The following is a 21,595-nucleotide window of genomic DNA, read 5'->3' as shown; positions in this document are numbered from 1 at the left end:
TCGAATCCTTCCCGCATGTGCTACGTGCTATGGTACGCCGTACAATTTCTTATTAATTAAGCGCTCGGGATGATATTTATCGTACCGTCGCACCGCCAATCATGCGGGAACTGTGACGCATAGTTTGTGCTCAATTAGACGCACAAATTTAAGGACATGACGAGCGACGACGTACATTGTAATAAATACTTTTGCTGGAAGCAATTATTCCACTTCTTACAGATATGGTAATCCTTCGGCATACCGCATACCGGACGTGTACGGCAAATGTTCCAATATGTCAGCATGTGTGACAATTATTCTACCACGGGAAAGGAAACGCAACGGGGGATAAATGGGGAATGATTTAATTATTGCGCGCTTGTGTGTGCACCTGCCATTGGCGAATGTTCGCCGTGAAACTGTGTGTCTTCGCGGAACATTATTTTCCGGCTCAATTTATTCACGGTTTAAACCACCGTACACGCGTCAACCGTTCATTGGTTTCGAATTTTAATGGATGCAGTTATATTGCAGTTAATTTTCACATGAATCTTTATAGTGGTCGCAATCGGTGGCATGATTTTCAAACTATTCATTGTAATGTTTCATTTTGTTGGAATTTGTACGGCTTATATTACAGCTTTTTGTTTCTTGGCTCCTGGAGCTTTTTGAGTAATACATTATTTTTATGAAATATCGCATGATTATATCAATCGTCATTATTTACAAAAGTTATTCAAAATTTTGGAACGAAGGAAGGCTAGACTTTAAAGAGTATTCTAATTCTAAGTATTCTAAGACTTTAAAGAGTATTCGGATGGTAATGTTCTGGAGTATGTATTGTTCCAACACATACTAACAGTCAGGATTTCCTTTAAAATATGCCATTTAAAGCAGAATACTTTGAACTTTCTCTACGGTATAGTGGAAAAGGCACCAGTCTCCCAATTTGTGGTCTTGCGTCTTGGTATGGTACGGGTGTATCAGACTTCAAAGGTGCAATTTTGAGCGCATGTGTTAGATTATACCAATCAGTATGCAATTTGCTAGTATCCAGCAAAGCAAGCAGATTCGGGAAAGATATCAGTTGTAAGAAAGAGTCTACAAGATACATGACAATCAATTTAACATTATGTTAACCCTAAACCATTGTTGATGTACTGCATATAAACTTGATTTATTGATTTACTTAAAAATTGTCATATTAAATGACCTAGAGAATTGGCATGAGAATGAGAATCCCAATATCATCAGCACGTTTTACTATATTGCATTATTGCGATAATACTCATTAACACAATACCTCATTTTTCTTTTGTTTAATTTTTAGCAATTAACTTAGTTTATTCGAACGTACCTGCAGCTTATCACGTGTTCGTAGCGAAACGAGACAAACCTCCCCGAAGGCGTAAAGCAGTGAAAGCAGGCAAAGCAAGAGCCCAAGCAATGTGCCAAGATTGCTTCCACCGAAGGATTTTGTTGCGATTACAGGACGCCCAGTCGGTGACCGATCCCGTCAGTGGGCAGGGAGATTGAACCCGGAAGCTAGAAGGAGAAACAGACCTCTCACACCCTACCAACCGAACCGGCACTCAGAGGAAGCTCGTGCCGCATAAAGGGTAACTCGTGGCACCACCTGTTAAGCCACCTACCACGAAATCCAACGGGCTCATAACTCGGTCGAATTATCCATTCCCAGTGAATCGATTTTAAAACCACCGGTAACGTGTCCATTGCATCATCACGATGCACGTGATCGTTTTGAAGTACGTGCAAGTCCTGTGCATTACCATCTTCTTCTCGAACAACATCAACTGCGACAAGCTGCTGCTCCACAATGAGCAGGAGGACCAAGAGCTGTACCGGATCGGTGCGTGTACGGCCGCGTGTATGGCCGGTACGTACAGGACGGAACAGAATGAAACGCTACCGCCCGACATGGAGCAACTCAAGGTGGGTCCCAATCTCTGCTGCGAAACTGGTTCTTGATTAAATATCCAAAATAGCCAAAAGGTGACACGGGATATAAAGGCGAGCGGGAGGACATGACATCTTACGAAACCGTCCGTGATTTATCGGTTGATTATTCTGTTCTTTCTTTTTATTTCCATTTTTGCACGCATCCCGGCCGTACCTCGATGTATCATTATCGGGCTTATGCTTCGTCCCGACCGGAACTGCACAGACCATCGGCCATTGCTATAAGCTCTGCTCGGAAGACACACGCCCCCTGTCCGCCTGGAAACCGCTGGTGCAGCGCCAGGACCCATCGTTACGCATTAATCTCATCTGCCGCGACAGCACCAACCTGATCATCGAGATCAAACCGAAACGCAACGGTGGTGATGATGATGATGCCCGTGCTATGATGAACCTTAGCTCACCCGAGGGAAATCAGAACCAATTAAGTGCACTTCTCGATGCGGCTGTCGAATCCTCCGAATCGGTATCGTCCCGTAACAGACGAGCTATCGGGGCCGATGGACCACTGCCCGCCGGATTACTAACCGAACGTCAAAAAGCTTCCGCCACTTCGCGGGCAAACCTGCTGCAGGAACCGGGCGCTTCGGGCGAGCGGTTCGCGAAAATCGATGCGTCCTCGCTGAATACGGCTGGAGGGCCATCTGCCGACGTTCCCGATGTCGCGGTCAAGGTTCAGAAGGATCGCGGGAATTACGCGCGAGCGTTACCGACATCGCAGCGTGTGCGCCCGGTGCCCATCTATCTGGTGAAGGTGCAGGAGAGCGAGCAGGAACTCGGGGACCGGATCGTCTATATGGTGAGTAGTTAATTAACCCTGCATTGTATGCCAATTCCGTAGTTGATGGTTCAGATTTTGCTCTTTGCCGATGTGCACATCACTGTCGAAGATGGTACATCAAACCGTGTTTGAACAAACAGGAATGATGCTGATGATTGATTTATGAGGATATAAAATGGAGCATACATGTGCTTAATGCTGGAAATATGACACCGACGGCGTGTGCACTTCGCGATTACATTTTCCAGCCATTTATACGTGATATCTATTGCATATTAGTGTCTCGTAGGTGGATGAATCGATTTATGAGCATTCATTCCCCAACATCCCAAATGGGAAAACGAATTCATAATAATTTCTACATGACTTTCGCTACGCTGAACAAGTCGAGCGGGCTAGTGTATTGTACTGTGTACTGTACTGTCAACTATATGTTGCACAGTTTAGCTGTACGCGACAAGCAGAAAATGGAAGTTATTTCCCGGAAAAAAAATTCTTCCACTTTCCCCAATGCCTTTGCAAAGGAATGCAGTGCGGTATTTGTTTTAGTTTCTGGTATCTGCGCAAAAATATAAACGTATGCTATGCCACGTGTTTTGTTAGGATACATGCAGGCGTTCATGTTTTCCCGCGCCCTTTGACATTTTTTTGGGCCCCATTTGTTTTTCTCGTCGAATCCATCGTTCCGTGCAGAATTCCGAATTCGAGAATGCGTTAGTTTATTATTTCAAAAAGAATGCATTTGCACAAAAGAATTTGTTGTTTTGCACGTGCATTTCGTTCTATCTCGCTCTCTCTCTCTCTCTCTCTTTCTCTTTCTATCTCAGCAAGTCAGGTTTTGACAGCTGCTCCGACTGGGGTTTGACATTTCCGCGCGTTGTGTTTGTTTTGTTATGTCAGCTGTTGATTGCACGTAAACACACGCACCGCATCACACAGCTCTTCAGAGTGGTTCGTTCCGCTCAGCATTTGGCGGGGCGTATTAATCGCAAATGTTGTTTCCATTGACCAATTTATACCGTCCTTCGAAGCAACCAGTTTCGCCAGACGCATCGCGGCATAAGCAGTGCCAAAGTATCGGTCAGTGTGGGATGTGCTGAATTACGCTCCAGCAATGATCGAGTACACGGAAAGATTCTTTCGCGGGCTAGACCTGTGGTCACTAGCGGTGGACGAAGCATTCCTTAACGTAACACATTCCACGGGTGGTAACGATTATTATCTCTACACACTCTCGGATGAGTGTGATAAGGTAGGTGCCCGTTGGCGAAATGACCTCGATTCACTAATCGTAAAACTAATGATTTGCAATTGTCCCGGGATCTTCGCCGTTTTTAGTGCCCCTACACCAAATCGCAGCGGATTCCGGTGGGCAAGAAAAATACTGTGTTAAAAGTCGATGTTTCACGCCGAATCGGATTGCGGATCCTTGATCGAGATGTCGGGAATTATTCTTTTGACAACGAGTAGGTGGTCATGTTCGAGTGAATGGATTAAGCATGGCTATTATGGCGATTCTCTGTGTGGTTTTGCTTTTTTCAGCACTGTGCTGTGTCAATTTAGTAACTCACAATTGGGCGAATTTGGAGTGTATGATCTAAGCATTGATCAAACTGATGGTAGCTGTACGTTGCAGACAGCCAAGGAGCCAGTCAACATTTATCTTCGTAAGCGGACAATGGTTGATCTTAGCATAACGACAACATTCAATAATAGCGCTTCTTATTGTAGCTTTCCTTACGATTATGCTTATCGCATTTGTCGCGATTGGCATCGTTCGATTGGCACGATATGGTCTGTATCGTTCCCGGCTGGTTGGCTTACAGCAATCTTCTTCGCGACCAGAAGCTGGTGACGTACCAGCTGCGGAAGAACACGATAAGCAAGAAACGGAAACATCTGCGCAGGTTACGCCTAGAAAACGCCTTCAAAGTCTGGACACGTTCCGCGGTATTGCGATCATGTTGATGATATTCGTTAACAGTGGTGGTGGTCACTATTGGTGGATAGAACACGCCACCTGGAATGGGTTACATGTGGCCGATCTGGTCTTTCCGTGGTTTCTCTTTATCATGGGCGTATGTGTGCCAATTTCGCTACGCGGTCAAATTAATCGGAACGTTCCCCGGCGCACTATCCTCTCTAACATAGCCGTTGTAAGTGATTCTGGATGTTTTATACCTTGAAAGTGATAATGATTCACGAATGTTTTGCTCGGTTTTAGCGCTCGATAAAATTGTTCCTCATTGGACTTTGCCTAAACTCGATCAACGGCCCAAGCATGGCGAATCTACGTATCTTCGGCGTGCTGCAACGGTTCGGTATTGCCTATTTCGTCGTATCGACCGTACATCTGTTCTGCCACGAACAGACGGTTTCATCGCAAAACCGTGTCCTGCGTGCAAACGAGGATATTTTTCGCTTAAAAAAGCAATGGCTGATTGTCGGACTGATCACGTTCATCTATCTGATTGTGATATGCTTAGTCCCTGCACCCGGTTGTCCCAGGTATACGTCGGTAAAGAAACATTGAAGAATCCGCATCGCCCATCCTAATTATTATTTCTCTCACTAGAGCCTACTTCGGACCGGGTGGGAAACACCTTTTCAATGCGTTCCCAAACTGTACCGGTGGCATCACGGGATATATCGACCAGTTCATCCTTGGTATAACCCATCTGTATCAACATCCGACAGCACGCTACGTTTACGAAGCGATGCCATTCGATCCCGAAGGCCCGTTCGGCTGTCTTCCCACCATCTTGCAAGTGTTTTTGGGTCTTCAATGTGGTTGCACAATTCTCGCGTTCACAGAACATCGTCAGCGAATCACACGTTTTGCCATCTGGTCGCTCCTACTCGGTCTCATCGCTGGAATGTTGTGTGGTTTTTCAAAAAATGATGGTTGGATACCAGTGAATAAGAATCTGTGGTCATTGTCGTACGTACTGGCGACGGGTTCACTAGCGTATCTACTGCTCATGCTGTGCTACTTCGTAATCGACGTGAAACGCGCCTGGAACGGCCAACCATTCGTGTATGCCGGTATGAACGCGATTGTCCTGTATGTGGGCCATACGGTATTTCACAAAATGCTTCCGTGGCACTGGCATATCGGTACGATGAATACGCACTTTATGCTCACGCTAGAGGCGCTCTGGAATACCGTGCTTTGGAATCTGATTGCTCTCTATCTGTATAAGCGAAAATTGTTTTATAATCTCTAAAACGTGCCAACATTTTCTGTTGAAGATCGTTGATCGTAGAGCCAAATCAAGCGGTCTCATTTCCAATTTTCTTTTTTTATAGTTGAATTTCTGAAATGTTTTACAAGAAATAAAATGAAACTCGTACCCGTTGATATTGTTTGCTTCTATACAAAAACTAGTTTCTAGATTTATTGGCTGCCTTGATGAATAGTATGTACCCATCGTAATCATTGACCAACTCTGGTCAAGATTCTCTACACAATTCGCATTACAAGTGGAAATCAGCTGTAATTGTTCAAGTGTCTGCTACAAACTCGTATAAATTAGCTTCTTCATTACTTCACTATGTTTAGCCATACGCATACGCTTAATTTTGTGTAAATTACGTCCGAAAATATGTATAAACCTGCTCTCAAATGTAAAATACGGAAATACTGAGATTATTGTATTGCTTCTTCGAGCTTGTCGATCAAAAACGACCATCACACACAAGTCTCCGGCTTACGTACATTTACAGGCTGTTATAAGTTAATTTTGTTGCCACAATCACTATCTCAACTTTCGGGCCAGAGTTTAGCTGTTTGAGAGAATTTGTTTTAAGTTTCGATTCGTTTAAGTGACGTGCTGGTATGGGTGACAACAGTGACGAGTTATTACCTTAATTACTACGTAGCTATAACTGCCGTTCGATGCACACTTTTTGCAAAAAAACGGCATGTTCGGACATGAGGTTTACGAGATATTACAATCCCAACAGGCAAGCGACCAGTACAAACATGTGACCGCCTTGTCGTACGGTTCTTTCCGCTCCTCTTCACCATCCACCATGTCCTGATGTAGCAGAACCGGAGATCGTCTTTGCCGAGATCGTTTTCGGTTGCTTTTGCGCCGGTGCACTGCCCTTATGTTGTTTGCTCCGGGAGCAGTGTGTTGCTTTTGCCGATCGTCTTCCTCATCATCAAACACGTTCGCTTCTTCCTCGTGCGTTACATCAACCGCACTATCAGCCTGATCGATCGAATCGATGTCCTCGGCACTGCGGCGATCCTTTTGGCTGCTGCGACGTCTGTTCCGACTCCGATGCTGCTCGCTGATCGACAAAGTGTTCGCATTGTGCAGGTTGTTTTCCTCCGTCGAACGGTTATCGTTGTTGGACGAGAGCAGTGATGAGGACGAAGGAGCATTCGAGCAGTTCCGGTCCTTATCCTCATCATCCTCGTCGATCAGTGTAAGCGCTTCGAAATGGTTGCTCGTACCGATTTCCTTCTCTTGCTGCGAAAGGGTAGTGAACAGTTGTTAATTAATACTTTAGCGAGGGCCAAAGCGTTAGCAAGCATTAGTTACCTTGTTGCTAGCAACATCTCCATTTAAATTGTTGAGCTCAATGGTGCCTATTACTATCTGTGGCTGTGGAGAATGTTGCCCTTTTCCGGAACTGGTCGAGGGACATGGTTCCAGCGACAGTTGATCGGTCGGCCCATTTGTGGTCACCATTGCAGCCATCGCACTACCGGTGGCTGCCGTCGTCACGATGCTCGCCACGTCTATGTTGTTTTCGTGAAGATCTCTGAAAAAAAAGTTACTACAACAATCGTCGGAACTGTAGGGTCGAAAAATCGGACGTCACCGATGCGAAATATCGCACGCATGCATTGCTATTGTTAATGCTAATGTCCCTTGCCTCCCCACAATGGTGTTGGTTCTGGAGTCAAATTAAAAAAGACAATCCTTCAAAAACCTGCACACCTTGGCAAACCACCGCTAGCTGGCAACCGAAAGCGATAGCAAGGGACGAAGACGAGCTCCATTTCGCAGGTATTATCCACCAACGTAACGAACTCACTGCTCTCCGAATTTCAAATGCTTCCAAAAGGCTTCACCATAGCGCACGATCGACTAAATGCAATGTTTATGAAAAACTTTACCATCCTCCTCCGCCGAAGGCAGAAGAATGGGGACTGGCGTTATGTCATGGATAGACCCGGACCACACACACACCCTTACTGGGAATTCGTAAGCGGATGTGAAAACGTACCCTCTTCTTTCCGTCCTGCTGTCAAGCGCGCAGCATAATGTCGCCAGTTTGCTCGACTTTTTGCTGCCCTTTGCGAAAAATGGCAGTACGTGTGCGGCGTGGATACTTCGCATAGTCGCTTATTTCCTTTCCATTTTATTTAGTCTAGATGGGGAATAAAAGCGAAATGGCTTCAAGGTTGTTGTCGCCGATCGTTTGCCGTCCTCAACACAATTTAACGTTACGGTGCTAGGACACGAATAGTGGATAAAAATGTTATACCTATGCAGCATCTCGCAGGAGACATGGAGTAATTAATTTTATATTATTCCAAGTCTTTAGCTGTGATCAGGGCACAATTTTAGAAAACTTTACTTTTTTCATGAAGCTAGTAGATATCTCTGCACAAAAGTCAGTTTGGAATGTGGCTAAATAACAATAATCATACATGGTACAATTCAAAGATGTTACAGTCGCACATACATGATGCTTCTTGATCGTAGCTTAAGCTCGTGTTGCCGATAAGAACATGCCGTACAAGAATATTTAACACAATGCAAGATTCGATAGTTCTACAGATCATATACTTGAGGTTTGGCAAATTGTTTAAACTTTAACTCGAAACTGTATCAATCTCGCAAGAAGACTGACGCAGCACTTGAGCAAACAAAAAATTCGTACAACCGGCATATTTATCGAACAGTGTATTTCGACCCAAAGTGCCACGGAATGTAGAACAGAGAGGCATCTCTATCACAATTGACTGAGGGTGCTTTTTCTTATGCTTCTACCACCTTTGTGGTGCTTCTCACCGACAATGGGGTGTTTTTTTTGTGTTCGCTCCAGTCAGCACAAAGTTGGTGGTCAGCAGCCCCCCCTCCCGCCATTAGTCAAAAAAAAATGAAAACTGGTTTACGATAGCTCGTTGTTTGAATAATCATTCGCACAAATCCACCCAAGAGCAGGCAGAAGCTGCTTGTAGCCACGTGTGTAAAGACAACAAAAAAATACTTTTACTTATAAAAGTTCGACTTTTTTGGGTTTCGTCATCAGCATTTCATCAAACAATTGGTTACAGCACCCAGCAGTTTAAATGATGATCATTCAATAAACAAACGGCTGTGTACACACTTCGGCCATACACGCGCACGATTACGACCGTTAGCACTTTCGTCTTCATTAAAACAAACAGAACCAGGCAAAGGTTCTTCTTGTGACATTTTAGCAATAGAATGAACTCGACTGTGGCTGGTTATGGTACGGCACATGCATACAGCAGCGTGTCACGTTACCTAGTTGGGCAAGACCAGAGTTCAGAATTCTGTGACGAGGCCAATTGTTCGGGTTACGGGTTCCAATCGGTTCGGATACGCTTTGGCAGGAACAAAGCAAAAATGTCATTAGCGCACCATTTGCTGCTTTTGCTCTCGTTTATCATCGGTCTGCACGATGTGTAATTACACGGTAGATCTGTTATCATACATATACGCCGACACGGACAGTTATTAGTGTGTTCCAATCCAATCACCTTGCTCGCTGCTAAGTGTTTTTTCGAGTGGTTTTTTGGTGAAAAATAAGATTGATTGTGACAAGAATGTGTGTCGTAACGGCTAATCGTAATACTGCGACGGGCTCGATTAAACCAACAAGAAAACCACACGTACCGTAAAACGACCCTCACACGTTGTATGGGTTCCTGTTTTCTGGCTGTTCGTTTGATCATCATCATCGTTCTGTAAGGGGCGTCCCGTTAAATATTGCACCAAAATTGAAACGTCCTACTGGCCACCTTCAATTGAATCCACACACCACCAGGCTGTGCTACTGGTTACTAGAGAATGCACCACCTTTGGCCCGCGCTAAATTATCGTAAACGGTAGCGCAGCACCACCGGCCATCGATCAACCGTGGCAACTCGAACCAGACTGCTATAAATCGCGCGTAAATCGCGCGAAACGATGGAGCACAATACACACACGCCCGTAGAACTCACCCGGTTTGGGGGAGGGGAGCGAACCTAGACGAGTGACTTCCACCCGCACACGACCCAGTCGATGATGGGGTGGTTTCGGGGCGGATGGATGTCGAGGAGACACACTGCCATAGGTGTGTTTACAGTTTGCTCCACTCTGTTGATGTTGTCTCCAAACGATGTGATAGGGCGCTCTGGTGCGATGATGATAGCCGCCCGCTTCCCGAATGCCACTTCGCACAAACCACTCGCACTTGCTGCTGTGACGTGCTGCATACAACACCACCACAGTGGTAGAAACAACTGAGGCAGCAGTACCGTAGCGCTTCCGCCGAATGCGGGTCCGGGAGAGTCAAGCGCAAACGGAGCACGGAGCATAAAATAAAGGAGACCAAACAGACGCGGCGACACTGTGTTTCGCGTGCCGTTCTGCCCGTGCACCGGAATGTGATATCGTGTCACGGGCGAGCATGTGGAAATTGGAATCTGAACCTGCTCATCGTCGAACCTGTCTTTCCGTTTGTCAATCGTATGCGCCTCGTCAGCAATATACGAAAGGGCACTATTTCTGTTTCTTTATCGCGTGCCATATGTAGCTATCTCGGAGTGGCATTTTCTTCGAGTGTCATCCGCAATGAAGGACAAGCTACGGACGGAGGGTCGTCTAGGGTCTAACAAAACAAATCATAAGCAAATATTCTTCTAAGTTCTTGGAATTGTTTGTTGAAACTTTGGTTTGATTTAAGATCAGAGAGGTTGTACACCAGATAGGGAAGCTTAAAATCAGGTCGAAAACAATATTAAAAAAAAAACCTCATATTGACAGAGTAATATTTCTGCCGAATTTGTGTTATATTGCATTTTCTACATTTCTGCATTTCTGGAATTGTAAGTAACCAGGAAGTTCCAACACTCCCTAATATCCTCCCATATTAGAAGGCACAAGATGCATAAATCTCATCATTTTTATTCTTGCTTATAGGAGATTAATGTTTCCAACAATTAAACCATTTTTTTTTAAAACATCTTTGAAATGGATTGCAATACTTTTTCTCCTCATTCTCTGTTATGCGTCCTCTCTTCAATCAATTCGGCACTGTTTACAGGTTATGGTAATATCTGCAAAGGGGTTTTTGCACACCAGCCCAAAAAAAAATGGCCAGCTCACCATGGTGTCTGTCTGTCGGTTAAGGTTGCCATCATTGCTCCCCTCTAACCGCTACGATTGCAAAAAAAACCCAACCAAGCAACCATCGGAATTTCCTAAACCTCTTTCCCACCTTAACCCCACAAGATCCCAGCGAAGAAAACCTACCGGAGGGAGATCAATTTTGGGGAGATGTGAACACTTACGCGTTTATTATTTTACTGTGATTCATCGAGCCGCCCAGCGTCCATGATTCGTTCTTGCGCGGCTGCATCCCGTACATCTGGGGTAGCCCATTCTTCGTCGGATTGTACGAACCCTTCCAGTTGTGTTTCTTGCGCCCCGGTATCCACCGTATGCGCAGATTGCTGCTCTTTTTCGGTTTGTTTTTGGTGGCACCGGCCGATGACATTGTCTTCGATTGGGAGTAGGGAAAAGAAAATGGTAGTTGTGGAGAGCGTTAATAAACTGGTTAAGCATCTTCCAGCTACTGGGGAGGTTGCGTTGTCATAGCTACACGCCGTACGCAGCAAAGTTTATGTAGCCATGATTGTGTTCGTTCGCACAGGGGGTTATCCCCGGTAAGCTATGCTCCGGTGGAGATTGAATACGGCAAATGGAAATACTGCAGGGTTGCAAATCAAGAGATGCCAACGTGGTGACGTAGTACGGTTTACATGTCGTTGTAGATTCAGACCTACGGATGGGACTAATTAACACGCATAACATAAATACCTTTGCAAGTGCTTGCTTGCCAAGCGGGAGCAACTTCAGCAGCTAGACGGATTCCATCACACAGTAGCGGTACGTGCACTTGTCATTGCCGTGCATTGATTAACCTCCAAAGCACGTTTAGCTAGACGCACTGGATGGAAAACACAGCATAAATGTTCACAGACACTCGATCCAGGGAGACAACAAATCATTTAACACGCGAATCTATTAAACGGGATAGTAGCAGCTCACACAACGAAATGACACACTTTCGCCCAATGAATGCGAGATAGAGATCGGCAACATCCCAATCGACGTTTAGCACAGGACGGGATCTTGTCCTAACCAAGGCGGACAACACAAAACACGGTGGGATGCTGCTAAAACACGGCGTTCCTTCAGTTCCGTAACACTGTCATCGCGAATATTCGTTCACAGTGATTCAGCACCAGCGTAATGCAGCTTCCATTGGGCTGTCGGTTTCATTTCTCACTCATAATTGCCTTGTTTAGCAGCAGCCACACTATTCCTACACACACTGCACGGTTGTTCGTTGTTTTGTGATTTCTCTCCCCGCTGGAACGTCAAGCAAAGCGTTAAACAGTCAGTAATGGGGCAACGTTGCACACACACCACGACAGCCCGTCCCGCAAAGCGTTTTACGACGCACACTGGCACACGCTGTATCGCGAAGCGTTTCGCTCCGTTTCCCTTGGCGACGGACGCGTATTCGGTTTGGAGCACGTGGTTGGCTTAAATGGCGCCTTTGAATTCTAAACCATCGCATCTTTCATGTACAATATGAATGAACTTGTTTGTGAAACCTTCTCTTGCTTTGTTTCCATTTCTTTCCCTTCGCTAGAGTAATGCATCTTTGGTAAAGATTGAAAATCTTGCTCCCAACAAGCGGTACAACGTTACGGCGACCATGCTAACGTCGGAGTACGAGTATTACTACGTCGAGAAGCATCAGTTCCGGACCTTACCGTTGGACTACATGCCGGGTACGATTACGGAGGTGAAGGTGGAGCGTTTTGAGCCGAATGTAAAAGACATCCGTTTGGTCGATGCCGTCATTTCGTGGAATCCAGCAAAAGGTAAAGAAAGCTCTTCATTTTATTACCTATTTTTACGCTACTCTGTTAGTATAAACGATCGTAAATTTGCAGATAAAACATGTCACTATGAAATCTTATGTCACGCCAGTCATTCGCCAGACTTTCAGCTGAAACCAATCGACGTCCAACAGGTAGAGCGTGTTAGTGGCACGGTTTCGAAACGTATGATAAGAACGCCTTTAAATTACTATCCCTTCCCTAGCCCGAAGTTCTTTACAAGTACACCATCAAATCGTTAAAGCTCAGTGCCAACTACATGATTGCGGTCCGATCAAAGAACACCAAAAATGCGATGAAAGAAAGTCAACTGCATTGGCAACCGTTCCACACGCCCAGCTGTACCAACCTCACGAACGGCACGCAGATGTGCGGTAAGCATCGGAAGGGCATGCACGATTGCATCTTACTTAACGCACATTTCGCTCTACTCTAGCGCCGGAACCGATTATGAACGTGCGTGTCACTCAATTACCGCTGTACAGTGACCACTATCAGCTGAACATCAGCTGGGATCGTCCTGCCATCGCGCCCGATTCGTACGTGGTGAAAGTGTACGATCTGCACGATCCCGAAACAGAAACACCGGCCAACTCGTTGACCAGAAACATTACCGGGGTGGGTATTTAGGCACAAATCGGTTATGCAGATTTGATTATGTAAAATATTTCCCTTCTTGTCGGATGCAGGATGCGGTCGGGTTGCTGATTGATTCGTTCGAAATGTTTGGACCACATTTCGAGGTATTAATTTTTGCATACTCCGTAGTGGGCGTATCATCCCAAAGTGCTATCAAAACGCTTCAAATAGGACGTGTTAGCTCCGGTAAGTATAACCTTTCGAAGATGATAGGCGCACCAATCATTCTGCTATGGTTTTTTTTTTCATTGTAGCAGAATCATGGATACGGACCAAGTTGGTTTTCATCATTCTGACACCGGTGCTGATGATTGGACTGTTGAAAATTTCCATTTCACTCATCTGTCGAAGAAGGGCCAAGCTGAAGCGGTACGAGGAACGGTGCGAATACTTTAAGGTGAGCAATTTGTTATGCTGGAGTTTCAGCATGTAACTCCTGGATATTCCCATGAGCGATGTTGGTTGCAACTGCAAATGCCATTCATTCAGATCATGCACACTGAAAATAGCTGCGTTAATTATAATTTCAAAATAGTACCATGCGCCCAAAGGCAATTGTGATGCATCGAATGCGTTTTTCCCTCTCGTAGGAACTGGAGCAGAAGGCACCAGTTGATCCGAGCACTGAGTTTGAACCAACGTCAAAGCAGATGCAGGATCTGCTCGCTTCCAGCCATCCATTCTCGGCGGATTTGATAGCGCCCATTAACGATGAGCTTGAGATAGAGGTGGAACACATCAAACTGCACGACATGCTGGGTGAGGGTGCATTCGGGCTGGTTCGCAAGGGTGTACTTCAGCGGGATGATAGCGACGGTGCACCACACAAACCGGTGGCGGTAAAGATGCTGAAAGGTAATCGACGGAATAGTCTTGCATGTGAACTCACCGTTGCTCAACGCTCTCCCATCTCTCTTTCATCCCCCGTACCTTAGAATGTCCCCGTGTGGAGGATATTATCGAGTTTCGGCGGGAAATGGAGGTAATGAAGTCGGTCGGTACCCATCCACACATAGTCGGTATCGTCGGACACTGTACGAAAAATGTGCGCAAAATGATGCTGCTCACGGAGTACTGTGGTCGGGGTAACTTGCTCAACTATTTGCGCCTCCAGTGGCAACGATTGTTGAGACAAAACCGCACTGCACTGTCGCTCAACGGCACCACCACCGCAACGCCGTCGATGGTGCCCGATTCTTTGGACGGTACGGCCGAACACGAATGCCTAACACCATCGCTGGACAACAACAAAATGCCCGAGAACGTGTTCAACTTCGACACATCGTTCGTGAACGATAAGAAATCCTTCACGTACAAAAACCTCTCCGACCATCGGCAGACACTGTTGGGTGGGTTTGCCACCAGCGATGGTGGCCGCCGACATTCGCCACAAATTATCGAAAACAAGCTCTATCCACTGTTTACCGAGGATAATGAAGGTGACGAAACGTCGAAGCTAACGCGCAAAGCGTTCTGCACGAATGCTTGCAAGAACGCAGTAGAGATCCTCGACGGGCAGCAACGTGGAGTGATAGGCAGGGATTCGAAGAAGGCTTGTGACGGTGTAAAGAGCAACGTGCGAATTAATCCTTGCAGTTGCCACAGCTTAACGCTCGATTCGGCCCTCACGCATAACACCGTGGAGAATCGGTGCTACCAAAGTTGCTCCCCGTCGGCGAAGGATGGTGGAAAGGAAGATGATCCGTTGCCAAACAGTGGCCAGCTGTTGGAATTTTGCCGCCAGATAGCTCTTGGAATGGTACGCGTTAAATGTGGTGAAGCATTTTCTTACCGTATGTTCATCCGATAATTTTCTTCCCTTTACCAGGAATTTCTCGCTCGCAACAAGGTGGTGCATCGTGATTTGGCCGCTCGGAACGTGCTGGTGTGTGATAATAATACGGTGAAAATAGCAGATTTTGGGTAAATGAGTGTGGCCAAACCGTAGCGGCATGATCCGTTGTTGTGGTTAATGGAAATGTAAACTTTGCCCGTCCATTGCAGACTGAGCCGTGACATCTATCAGGAAAATCTGTACCGCAAAACGAGCAATGGGAAGTTACCGATCAAGTGGCTCGCACTGGAATCGATGACGCATCAGGTCTACACGTCCCAGAGCGATGTGTGGTCGTATGGGATACTGCTGTACGAAATATGCACTCTCGGGGGTAGTCCGTATCCATCCATTTCCACCAACAAGCTGCTACGGTATCTGGAAAGTGGCTACCGAATGGAACGACCGAAAAGTTGCAGTGAACTGCTGTAAGCATATCCATATTTAACCTTCCCTGGATAGCTGGTCGAATCGGGACGGGGATAAATTTTATCATGCTCAACATTTGTGTTTGTTTTGTCGCACTCAGATACGATTTAATGCATTCCTGCTGGAATCTACATCCCGGAGAGCGGCCCACGTTTAGCAAAATCGTGCATACGGTCGAGTTGTTACAGCAGAAGGACGCTACCAACGAGCCGGTCATTATCGATCTGAACGCGATTGCTGATAGCCATTGGTAAGTGGGGGAAAAAAAGTACACGTGCCGTTGCACATCCGAATGCAACATGTTTCCAAGACAATGGTTGAGGGATATTCTTTATTTAAAAAGAACACACGCAAATCGTTAATAAAACCATTTGGGTGTGAACAATCCTTTCCTCTCGAATGAATAACTGTCTCGGTCTGTACGATGCAAGGCCTACTACTCACCAAAGCTCAAATCAAACCATTATTTCCCTAGTATCAATTTCTAAAAAGGTGAAACAAATAAATAAAATCAATTAATCATCAGAAAAGCTAATGAATCTTCATTTTTATCTTCGCTTTTGCAGTATAAAAAATGCGACAGAAGAAAATTCATACTTAAAACCGGTTGAGTATTAGATCGGAACAGTGCACCACAAGGACGTTTGCGGATTATCATGTGCCCTAATGTAAAATCAACGAAATGGCCAACCTCTGCACTATGCACGTGACAACCAGCTGGGAGGTGTGATTGTTTTTTACCAGAACTAAGCTACAAAAAAAAACAAGTTGAAATGTTTGAAATATTGTATAGAATTATTGTTCATTTTCTTTTTGGATGAAATATATTTTTAAACAAATAAACCACGTGTTTTCCAACCGTGTACTATTGTTTTTACTTTTAATTAGAAGGAGATTTTATTTGTTCTTGTTTTCGGGAGATGTTATTGGAAAAGGAATCGTTATCGGTTCACATTTTGTGGCAGGTTTTTTGTTGATTAACGAAACTGATGCAGTTTGCCGTTGGTTCCATGTGGTTTTGCGGTTGAACTCCAAACGCGTAAAGGGCAAAAGGTGGTAGGATTAGAACGGAATGGTTCATTTATGTCTCGATCCGGGACCGCCTCGCATGCTGCTTACGTTCAATACCGCACGTGTAGCCAAACAGCCATAGACCCAATAGTGCCATGTGTTTCATTACCCGTAAAATCGACATCCCGCAAGATCCCCCCGCGAACGACCAGCAACCATCATCGCCCGCATCGAGTTCAATCAATGATAAAATAAATGTAAAATGAAGATAGTTCAATTAGTTCAGATACGTACAAAAAACTGCCGCTCACAATTGGCCGTCCACATTCCCAGTAGCGTGGGAAGGCAACAGTGAGGGGATGAACGCATTTGCTTATTGCATACCTTCCCATGTTGGCGTTTATGTAATGGAATGCAACGACCAGGAGGAAGAGGAACACCCCGAGAACGTTGCAGAACACGGCCAGCTGCACATCGGATATCATGGTGAATGCAGTTTATCTGTCGGAAAGAAAGAGAAGTACGGATGTGAAGGATTAGAGTGGGATCGCTATAAATCTATCGATAACGGGCAGCTGGATGTAGTGATGCATCAAACCGCAAAAGTATTTCATTTCACAAGCAAATGCCAAAATGATGGAGAGTGCTTGTTCAAATGAAAATGAGGTATTTCGGCAATTTTAGTATACCGCTTTGGCGATTTAGCCTCATTGGAATGTTTCGGACGCAACGAACAGCTGGTTAAACGTATACTCCTTCAATTGTACTGGAATGAACTACCGGGAAACGGAATGTTTTATGTGATTACACTTCAATTACCATAAAAGAAACATAACCAAATTTGGAAAAGTTCTGAATCAAATTGTTCCAATCCGGTAAAATTGATTACGTTTCGAATCCAACTGATTTCATTGTAAAGTTCAAAGAACGGTACAATGCAACCGGGTATGTATAGACAAATTTTTAATCAGGAACACTACTTAAATGCTACCGAATCAAAGGAAAAACTTTTTCTGATGTGTGTTGAAACATCCAGACCGGCTAAATGGTACACGTCATACCACATCGCGTCGTACATGATACGTCCATTTTCCGCTTTAAAAATACACCAAATTCGGCGACTAATAGAAAGCATGCAAAAAGCTTAGCGGTAACAACACAATTAGTTTATCAAACAAAACTCACGTGCGTTGAAATAGTCTTAAATTCGCTTTAAAAAGCAAGAAACAGCGTTAACACCCCGCAAAATTTATAAACAATCAATGTTTTTTTCTCGACAACTGGAATATGAAAACGTCATCGCCCTTCTACGCTGCTTGACGTCCCGTTTTGCTTTGTTTTGCGTTACTGGCTCGGTTGAACAAATACTGCGATTGATCGCTTGGATGACCAATTTCGTATTATATTTATGGTCTCTTCTATTAAAACATTGCTCAACTCCAACTTTCTGCAAACCAGATATTTATTATAAAATCATTTATTCCAATTTCATTGACAAATTAAAAGAACTAACGCGAAATAAAAAAGTATTTGCACGGGATGTTCGTTAACTTCCAAGACTTGTAACTTTACCAATTGTTTCAAACTCGCACAACATCATGCAATTACAAAAGGCACGAATTTTCATCTTCATTCTATCCACCTTTTATGTAATTTTGTGCTGCAAGTTGTCAAGCTTTTTGTAAAAAGTCGGCGCCTTCTGTGCACTTGAAATAGAAAACAACGGAGCTGCAAAGAAGCATCGAACGTCAAACATTTTCTCACCAAATATCGATTGGCTCCGACGAAAAGAGAAATTTCCGAACACACTTTTACTCGCTCGAAGAAAGTGTCCATCCTCATTCCGTAAAAAACGATCCAAAGAAGGGATTTTTCGCGTTTTAGTCAGAACTACAAAAGTGCAGTGTGCGTGTGTGTGATAAACATTATCCAAAACGAGAGTTGTGCATTACTGCGTCGAACATGGTGCTAACGGATAGGAGATAAACGATACGCGCTGGTACCGAAACCAAAAGCAGAAAATCTACGAAAAAAACCATCACTGGTCACTGGTTATGAAAATCGAGCATCTATCACCAAAACATACGGATTTGCGGTGTAGTAGCAAGGTAATGTTGGTTGCACAAACGCAGCGCAAAACAGGGAAGCAGGTGTTTGTTCCCCTTGCAAAAGGGCCATAGTGAATTCAAATGGTGCACGAGCTGCAGGGAGCGCAGCGAAGTAACGGGGCTAGAAAATAAACCAAGCGCTGCAGGTTGAAGAATCAATGATCCGGAGAACGGATGTGTGCGGTGTATGTGGTGTGAAGATCGCCCTCTTTCCCGTCGGTGTCATTATGCTGTGTGCGCCTGTGTGCCACCGTGCTGCATTCACACACCATTGCCCTTTTTCCTCCAAACGCACTGAACATGAATGTAACCGTACTGGACAGCGGAACGAAGGACACGGTTTCGGGGTAAAAAAAACATTGCATCACCAGCCCTGGAACGCCATCAGTTCGAATATGATAGAATCGATCGTGTCGGTGATTCCGGTTGTGCGCTTGGTCGCGATGATTGAACTGGAACAGCTTTTGGGACAAGATGTCGATATTATTTGAACGATCGATGCATTTCGATCGAATAGAACACAATAACGTACGCCATAGGTCGTGCCCGAAGGCGCCACCACCTCTTGAATGCATCCCACACACGGCGGTCGCTTACCGTCCGTAGGTGTTTGCGAAGGAACTGGATACGGTTCCGCGCCATCGAAACCACGTACCTAATAGCACCGAAAATGGAGAAGAAACGTGTGTGTACGATGATCTGCCTGACCGTCAAACGCGATGAGGAACGATGAATAATTAATTTTGTGTTCCCCCATCATACCATCGGCAACTTTGTGGGGGGAAACAAATGCATACTTCGATGCAAATAGGAAATCACGGTAATACACACGCCGTCTTTAAGTCAAGGCCAATTTGCCGACATTCGCCAACTGCGCTAGGCCTGCTAAGTGGATTAATGTGATATAGGGTAATAGAGATAGGTCGAGTTCGCTAAGGGTAATGAATAGGAAATTAGCAAAAAAAAAAAAATATATATATATAAACGGGAACAAAACAGCCAAAGTTAGTTGGCCAAATTAGTTGTTCAGGTTCGGTCTGGATGTTTTGATATGCTAATAAAAAATAGCTCTACAAGTAAGACGGTAGGAATGAAAGGAATCGTGCTCCATACCGGCCACTATTAAAATATCTTTATTTTCTCCCTATTGGATCACATAACCATAAAAATACCGCAAGGATTCAGGGTGTACGATTTGATTGCGGCCCATTCGTTATCGATTTGCAAGCCTCCTCTTCCGTAACGGATGGCCATCATTAATGCACAAATCGTTTCACACTTTTTGGGTGCCACATTCGCAGTTCGCCCTTCACTCCGTCATCTTCGTTGTCTATCCATCTGGTTGCTGGTTCAACGGCGGCGTGGGCACTCTTTTTTACCATAAATAGTCGTCACGTCCCGGCGATGATGTCAGCTGCCGTGCGAGAGCACCGCCGCCACGATACTATGATGTTGATGATGGCCACGCGTGTGTACGCCGACATGTATGTATGCGCGTGTTTGAAATGTTTGTTGCTTCTCGTGTGACCCCAGCCATCATCATCGGCTCGCAGTTCTCCACCATGGGCCCTGTCCTGTAGGAGGTGTGCCAACATACCGAAAAGTTTATTTCAGGTGTGCACGCCGTGCGCACCTTTTGTGCCTTTTTCTTTTTGTTTGGTCGTCGTAATCGATGGTCATTGTGGTAGATTATCATGGTTTTACACTAATCATCGGAATGAGATGATGAGAACGATAGAGAGGTAGGGCTTGACTGAGACAAAGAGAGATACTGCTTTTAAATACTTGTCACTTTACCAAAATGTTTAAATATTTGCACTAGATTTTTGTACAATAATAATTACCTACAGCCAAATTTATACGAAGTTTTAAAACTTATTTTTAAAAAAAATATTGAAAATGTTTTGGAAGTTTTTGTTTCGTTGGACATGGGCTTGATGCATCTGCAGCTAAATATTCAGATCACGGAACACACTCGAAATTCTAACTCAGAGCTACATGTTGTTGAGTCGTGTATAGCCTTTTAAGTTTTAAAATATTTTTCTCGATACTTTCCAGTGGTAATAATTAAACCTGTTGAATACCGATACTGAAGAAGTGAAGAAAGGAGTCGACTCCTGTTATGATTTCTACCGTCAAATTCTTTTCGTTTGTCGCAAGCGAATGATAAAACAACACCACCTTGCCGACCAACAATACACGTATGATATTGAAAAGTACGATCACGATCGCACCTTTTTTTCATGATGAACGCGCTTATATTATCGAAACACTCCGGCGATTTTTTTCAATTCCAGCAACTGTCGATTGGTATTCAATGATGTTGCTGCCCTAGAATGTACTAATCTCTATTAGTCGTCTAACAATGGTGTCCATTTTGGTTGTTCCGACACCCCATGCATCGCTTCGTGCCTTATTATTTCGGTGGAATATATCACTCAATCTATTTATGGTAATGGAAACGGTAGTCCGCTTACTTTTTGGACCGTTCAGACTGGGACATACATGAAGCACGAACGACACAAACACACGCATTGCAACATTTGGTTAGGTGGTAAACGAAAAAAAAAAATGTAACCAAAGTTTGGCCTACTGTGTGAAGTGTTTTTGAAAAAAATGTTGTCTAGTTGCCAGGCCTACCCTACCCGGCCTATTAGTCG

At 44.7% G+C, this 21,595-nt stretch overlaps 3 protein-coding genes across 3 annotated transcripts; 2 read left to right on the top strand and 1 right to left on the bottom strand.

The window, feature by feature from the left end:
* The first annotated feature begins 1,728 nt into the window (after positions 1-1,728).
* On the top strand, positions 1,729-16,434 carry LOC128715974 (tyrosine-protein kinase receptor torso). The gene is made up of 14 exons (XM_053810897.1): positions 1,729-1,935; positions 2,168-2,761; positions 12,662-12,896; positions 12,969-13,048; positions 13,120-13,288; positions 13,351-13,532; positions 13,604-13,739; positions 13,808-13,950; positions 14,144-14,408; positions 14,489-15,312; positions 15,382-15,476; positions 15,558-15,815; positions 15,917-16,066; positions 16,383-16,434. The coding sequence occupies exons 1-14, from the start codon at positions 1,729-1,731 to the stop codon at positions 16,432-16,434; spliced, it is 3,390 nt and encodes a 1,129-aa protein (XP_053666872.1).
* Positions 3,858-5,970, top strand: LOC128715977 (heparan-alpha-glucosaminide N-acetyltransferase). The gene is made up of 6 exons (XM_053810898.1): positions 3,858-3,995; positions 4,082-4,209; positions 4,286-4,410; positions 4,475-4,899; positions 4,968-5,251; positions 5,319-5,970. Exons 1-6 carry the CDS (start codon positions 3,858-3,860, stop codon positions 5,968-5,970), a joined length of 1,752 nt encoding a protein of 583 aa, XP_053666873.1.
* On the bottom strand, positions 6,685-11,497 carry LOC128715978 (transcription initiation factor TFIID subunit 11). The gene is made up of 3 exons (XM_053810899.1): positions 11,292-11,497; positions 7,297-7,534; positions 6,685-7,224 (listed from the first exon to the last, which is right to left on the bottom strand). Exons 1-3 carry the CDS (start codon positions 11,495-11,497, stop codon positions 6,685-6,687), a joined length of 984 nt encoding a protein of 327 aa, XP_053666874.1.
* Positions 16,435-21,595: the final 5,161 nt, after the last annotated feature.

This window comes from Anopheles marshallii, chromosome 3 (assembly GCF_943734725.1).
Source record: "Anopheles marshallii chromosome 3, idAnoMarsDA_429_01, whole genome shotgun sequence".
NCBI lineage: Eukaryota > Metazoa > Arthropoda > Insecta > Diptera > Culicidae > Anopheles > Anopheles marshallii.
Note: the sequence above shows the minus strand (reverse complement) of the source record. Positions and strands in the feature narration are given on the sequence as shown.

Coding starts and splice junctions, on each gene's coding strand:
- LOC128715977 (XM_053810898.1), top strand. CDS start 3,858: ATGATCGAGTACACGGAAAGATTCTTTCGCGGGCTAGACCTGTGGTCA. Junction 4,411..4,474: donor GCCAGTCAACATTTATCTTC/GTAAGCGGACAA, acceptor TTCTTATTGTAG/CTTTCCTTACGATTATGCTT. Junction 4,900..4,967: donor TCCTCTCTAACATAGCCGTT/GTAAGTGATTCT, acceptor GCTCGGTTTTAG/CGCTCGATAAAATTGTTCCT.
- LOC128715978 (XM_053810899.1), bottom strand. CDS start 11,497: ATGTCATCGGCCGGTGCCACCAAAAACAAACCGAAAAAGAGCAGCAAT. Junction 7,535..11,291: donor CACAGTAAAATAATAAACGC/GTAAGTGTTCAC, acceptor CGATTGTTGTAG/TAACTTTTTTTTCAGAGATC. Junction 7,225..7,296: donor GAGATGTTGCTAGCAACAAG/GTAACTAATGCT, acceptor ACCCTTTCGCAG/CAAGAGAAGGAAATCGGTAC.
- LOC128715974 (XM_053810897.1), top strand. CDS start 1,729: ATGCACGTGATCGTTTTGAAGTACGTGCAAGTCCTGTGCATTACCATC. Junction 13,951..14,143: donor AACGGTGCGAATACTTTAAG/GTGAGCAATTTG, acceptor TCCCTCTCGTAG/GAACTGGAGCAGAAGGCACC. Junction 15,816..15,916: donor AAAAGTTGCAGTGAACTGCT/GTAAGCATATCC, acceptor TGTCGCACTCAG/ATACGATTTAATGCATTCCT.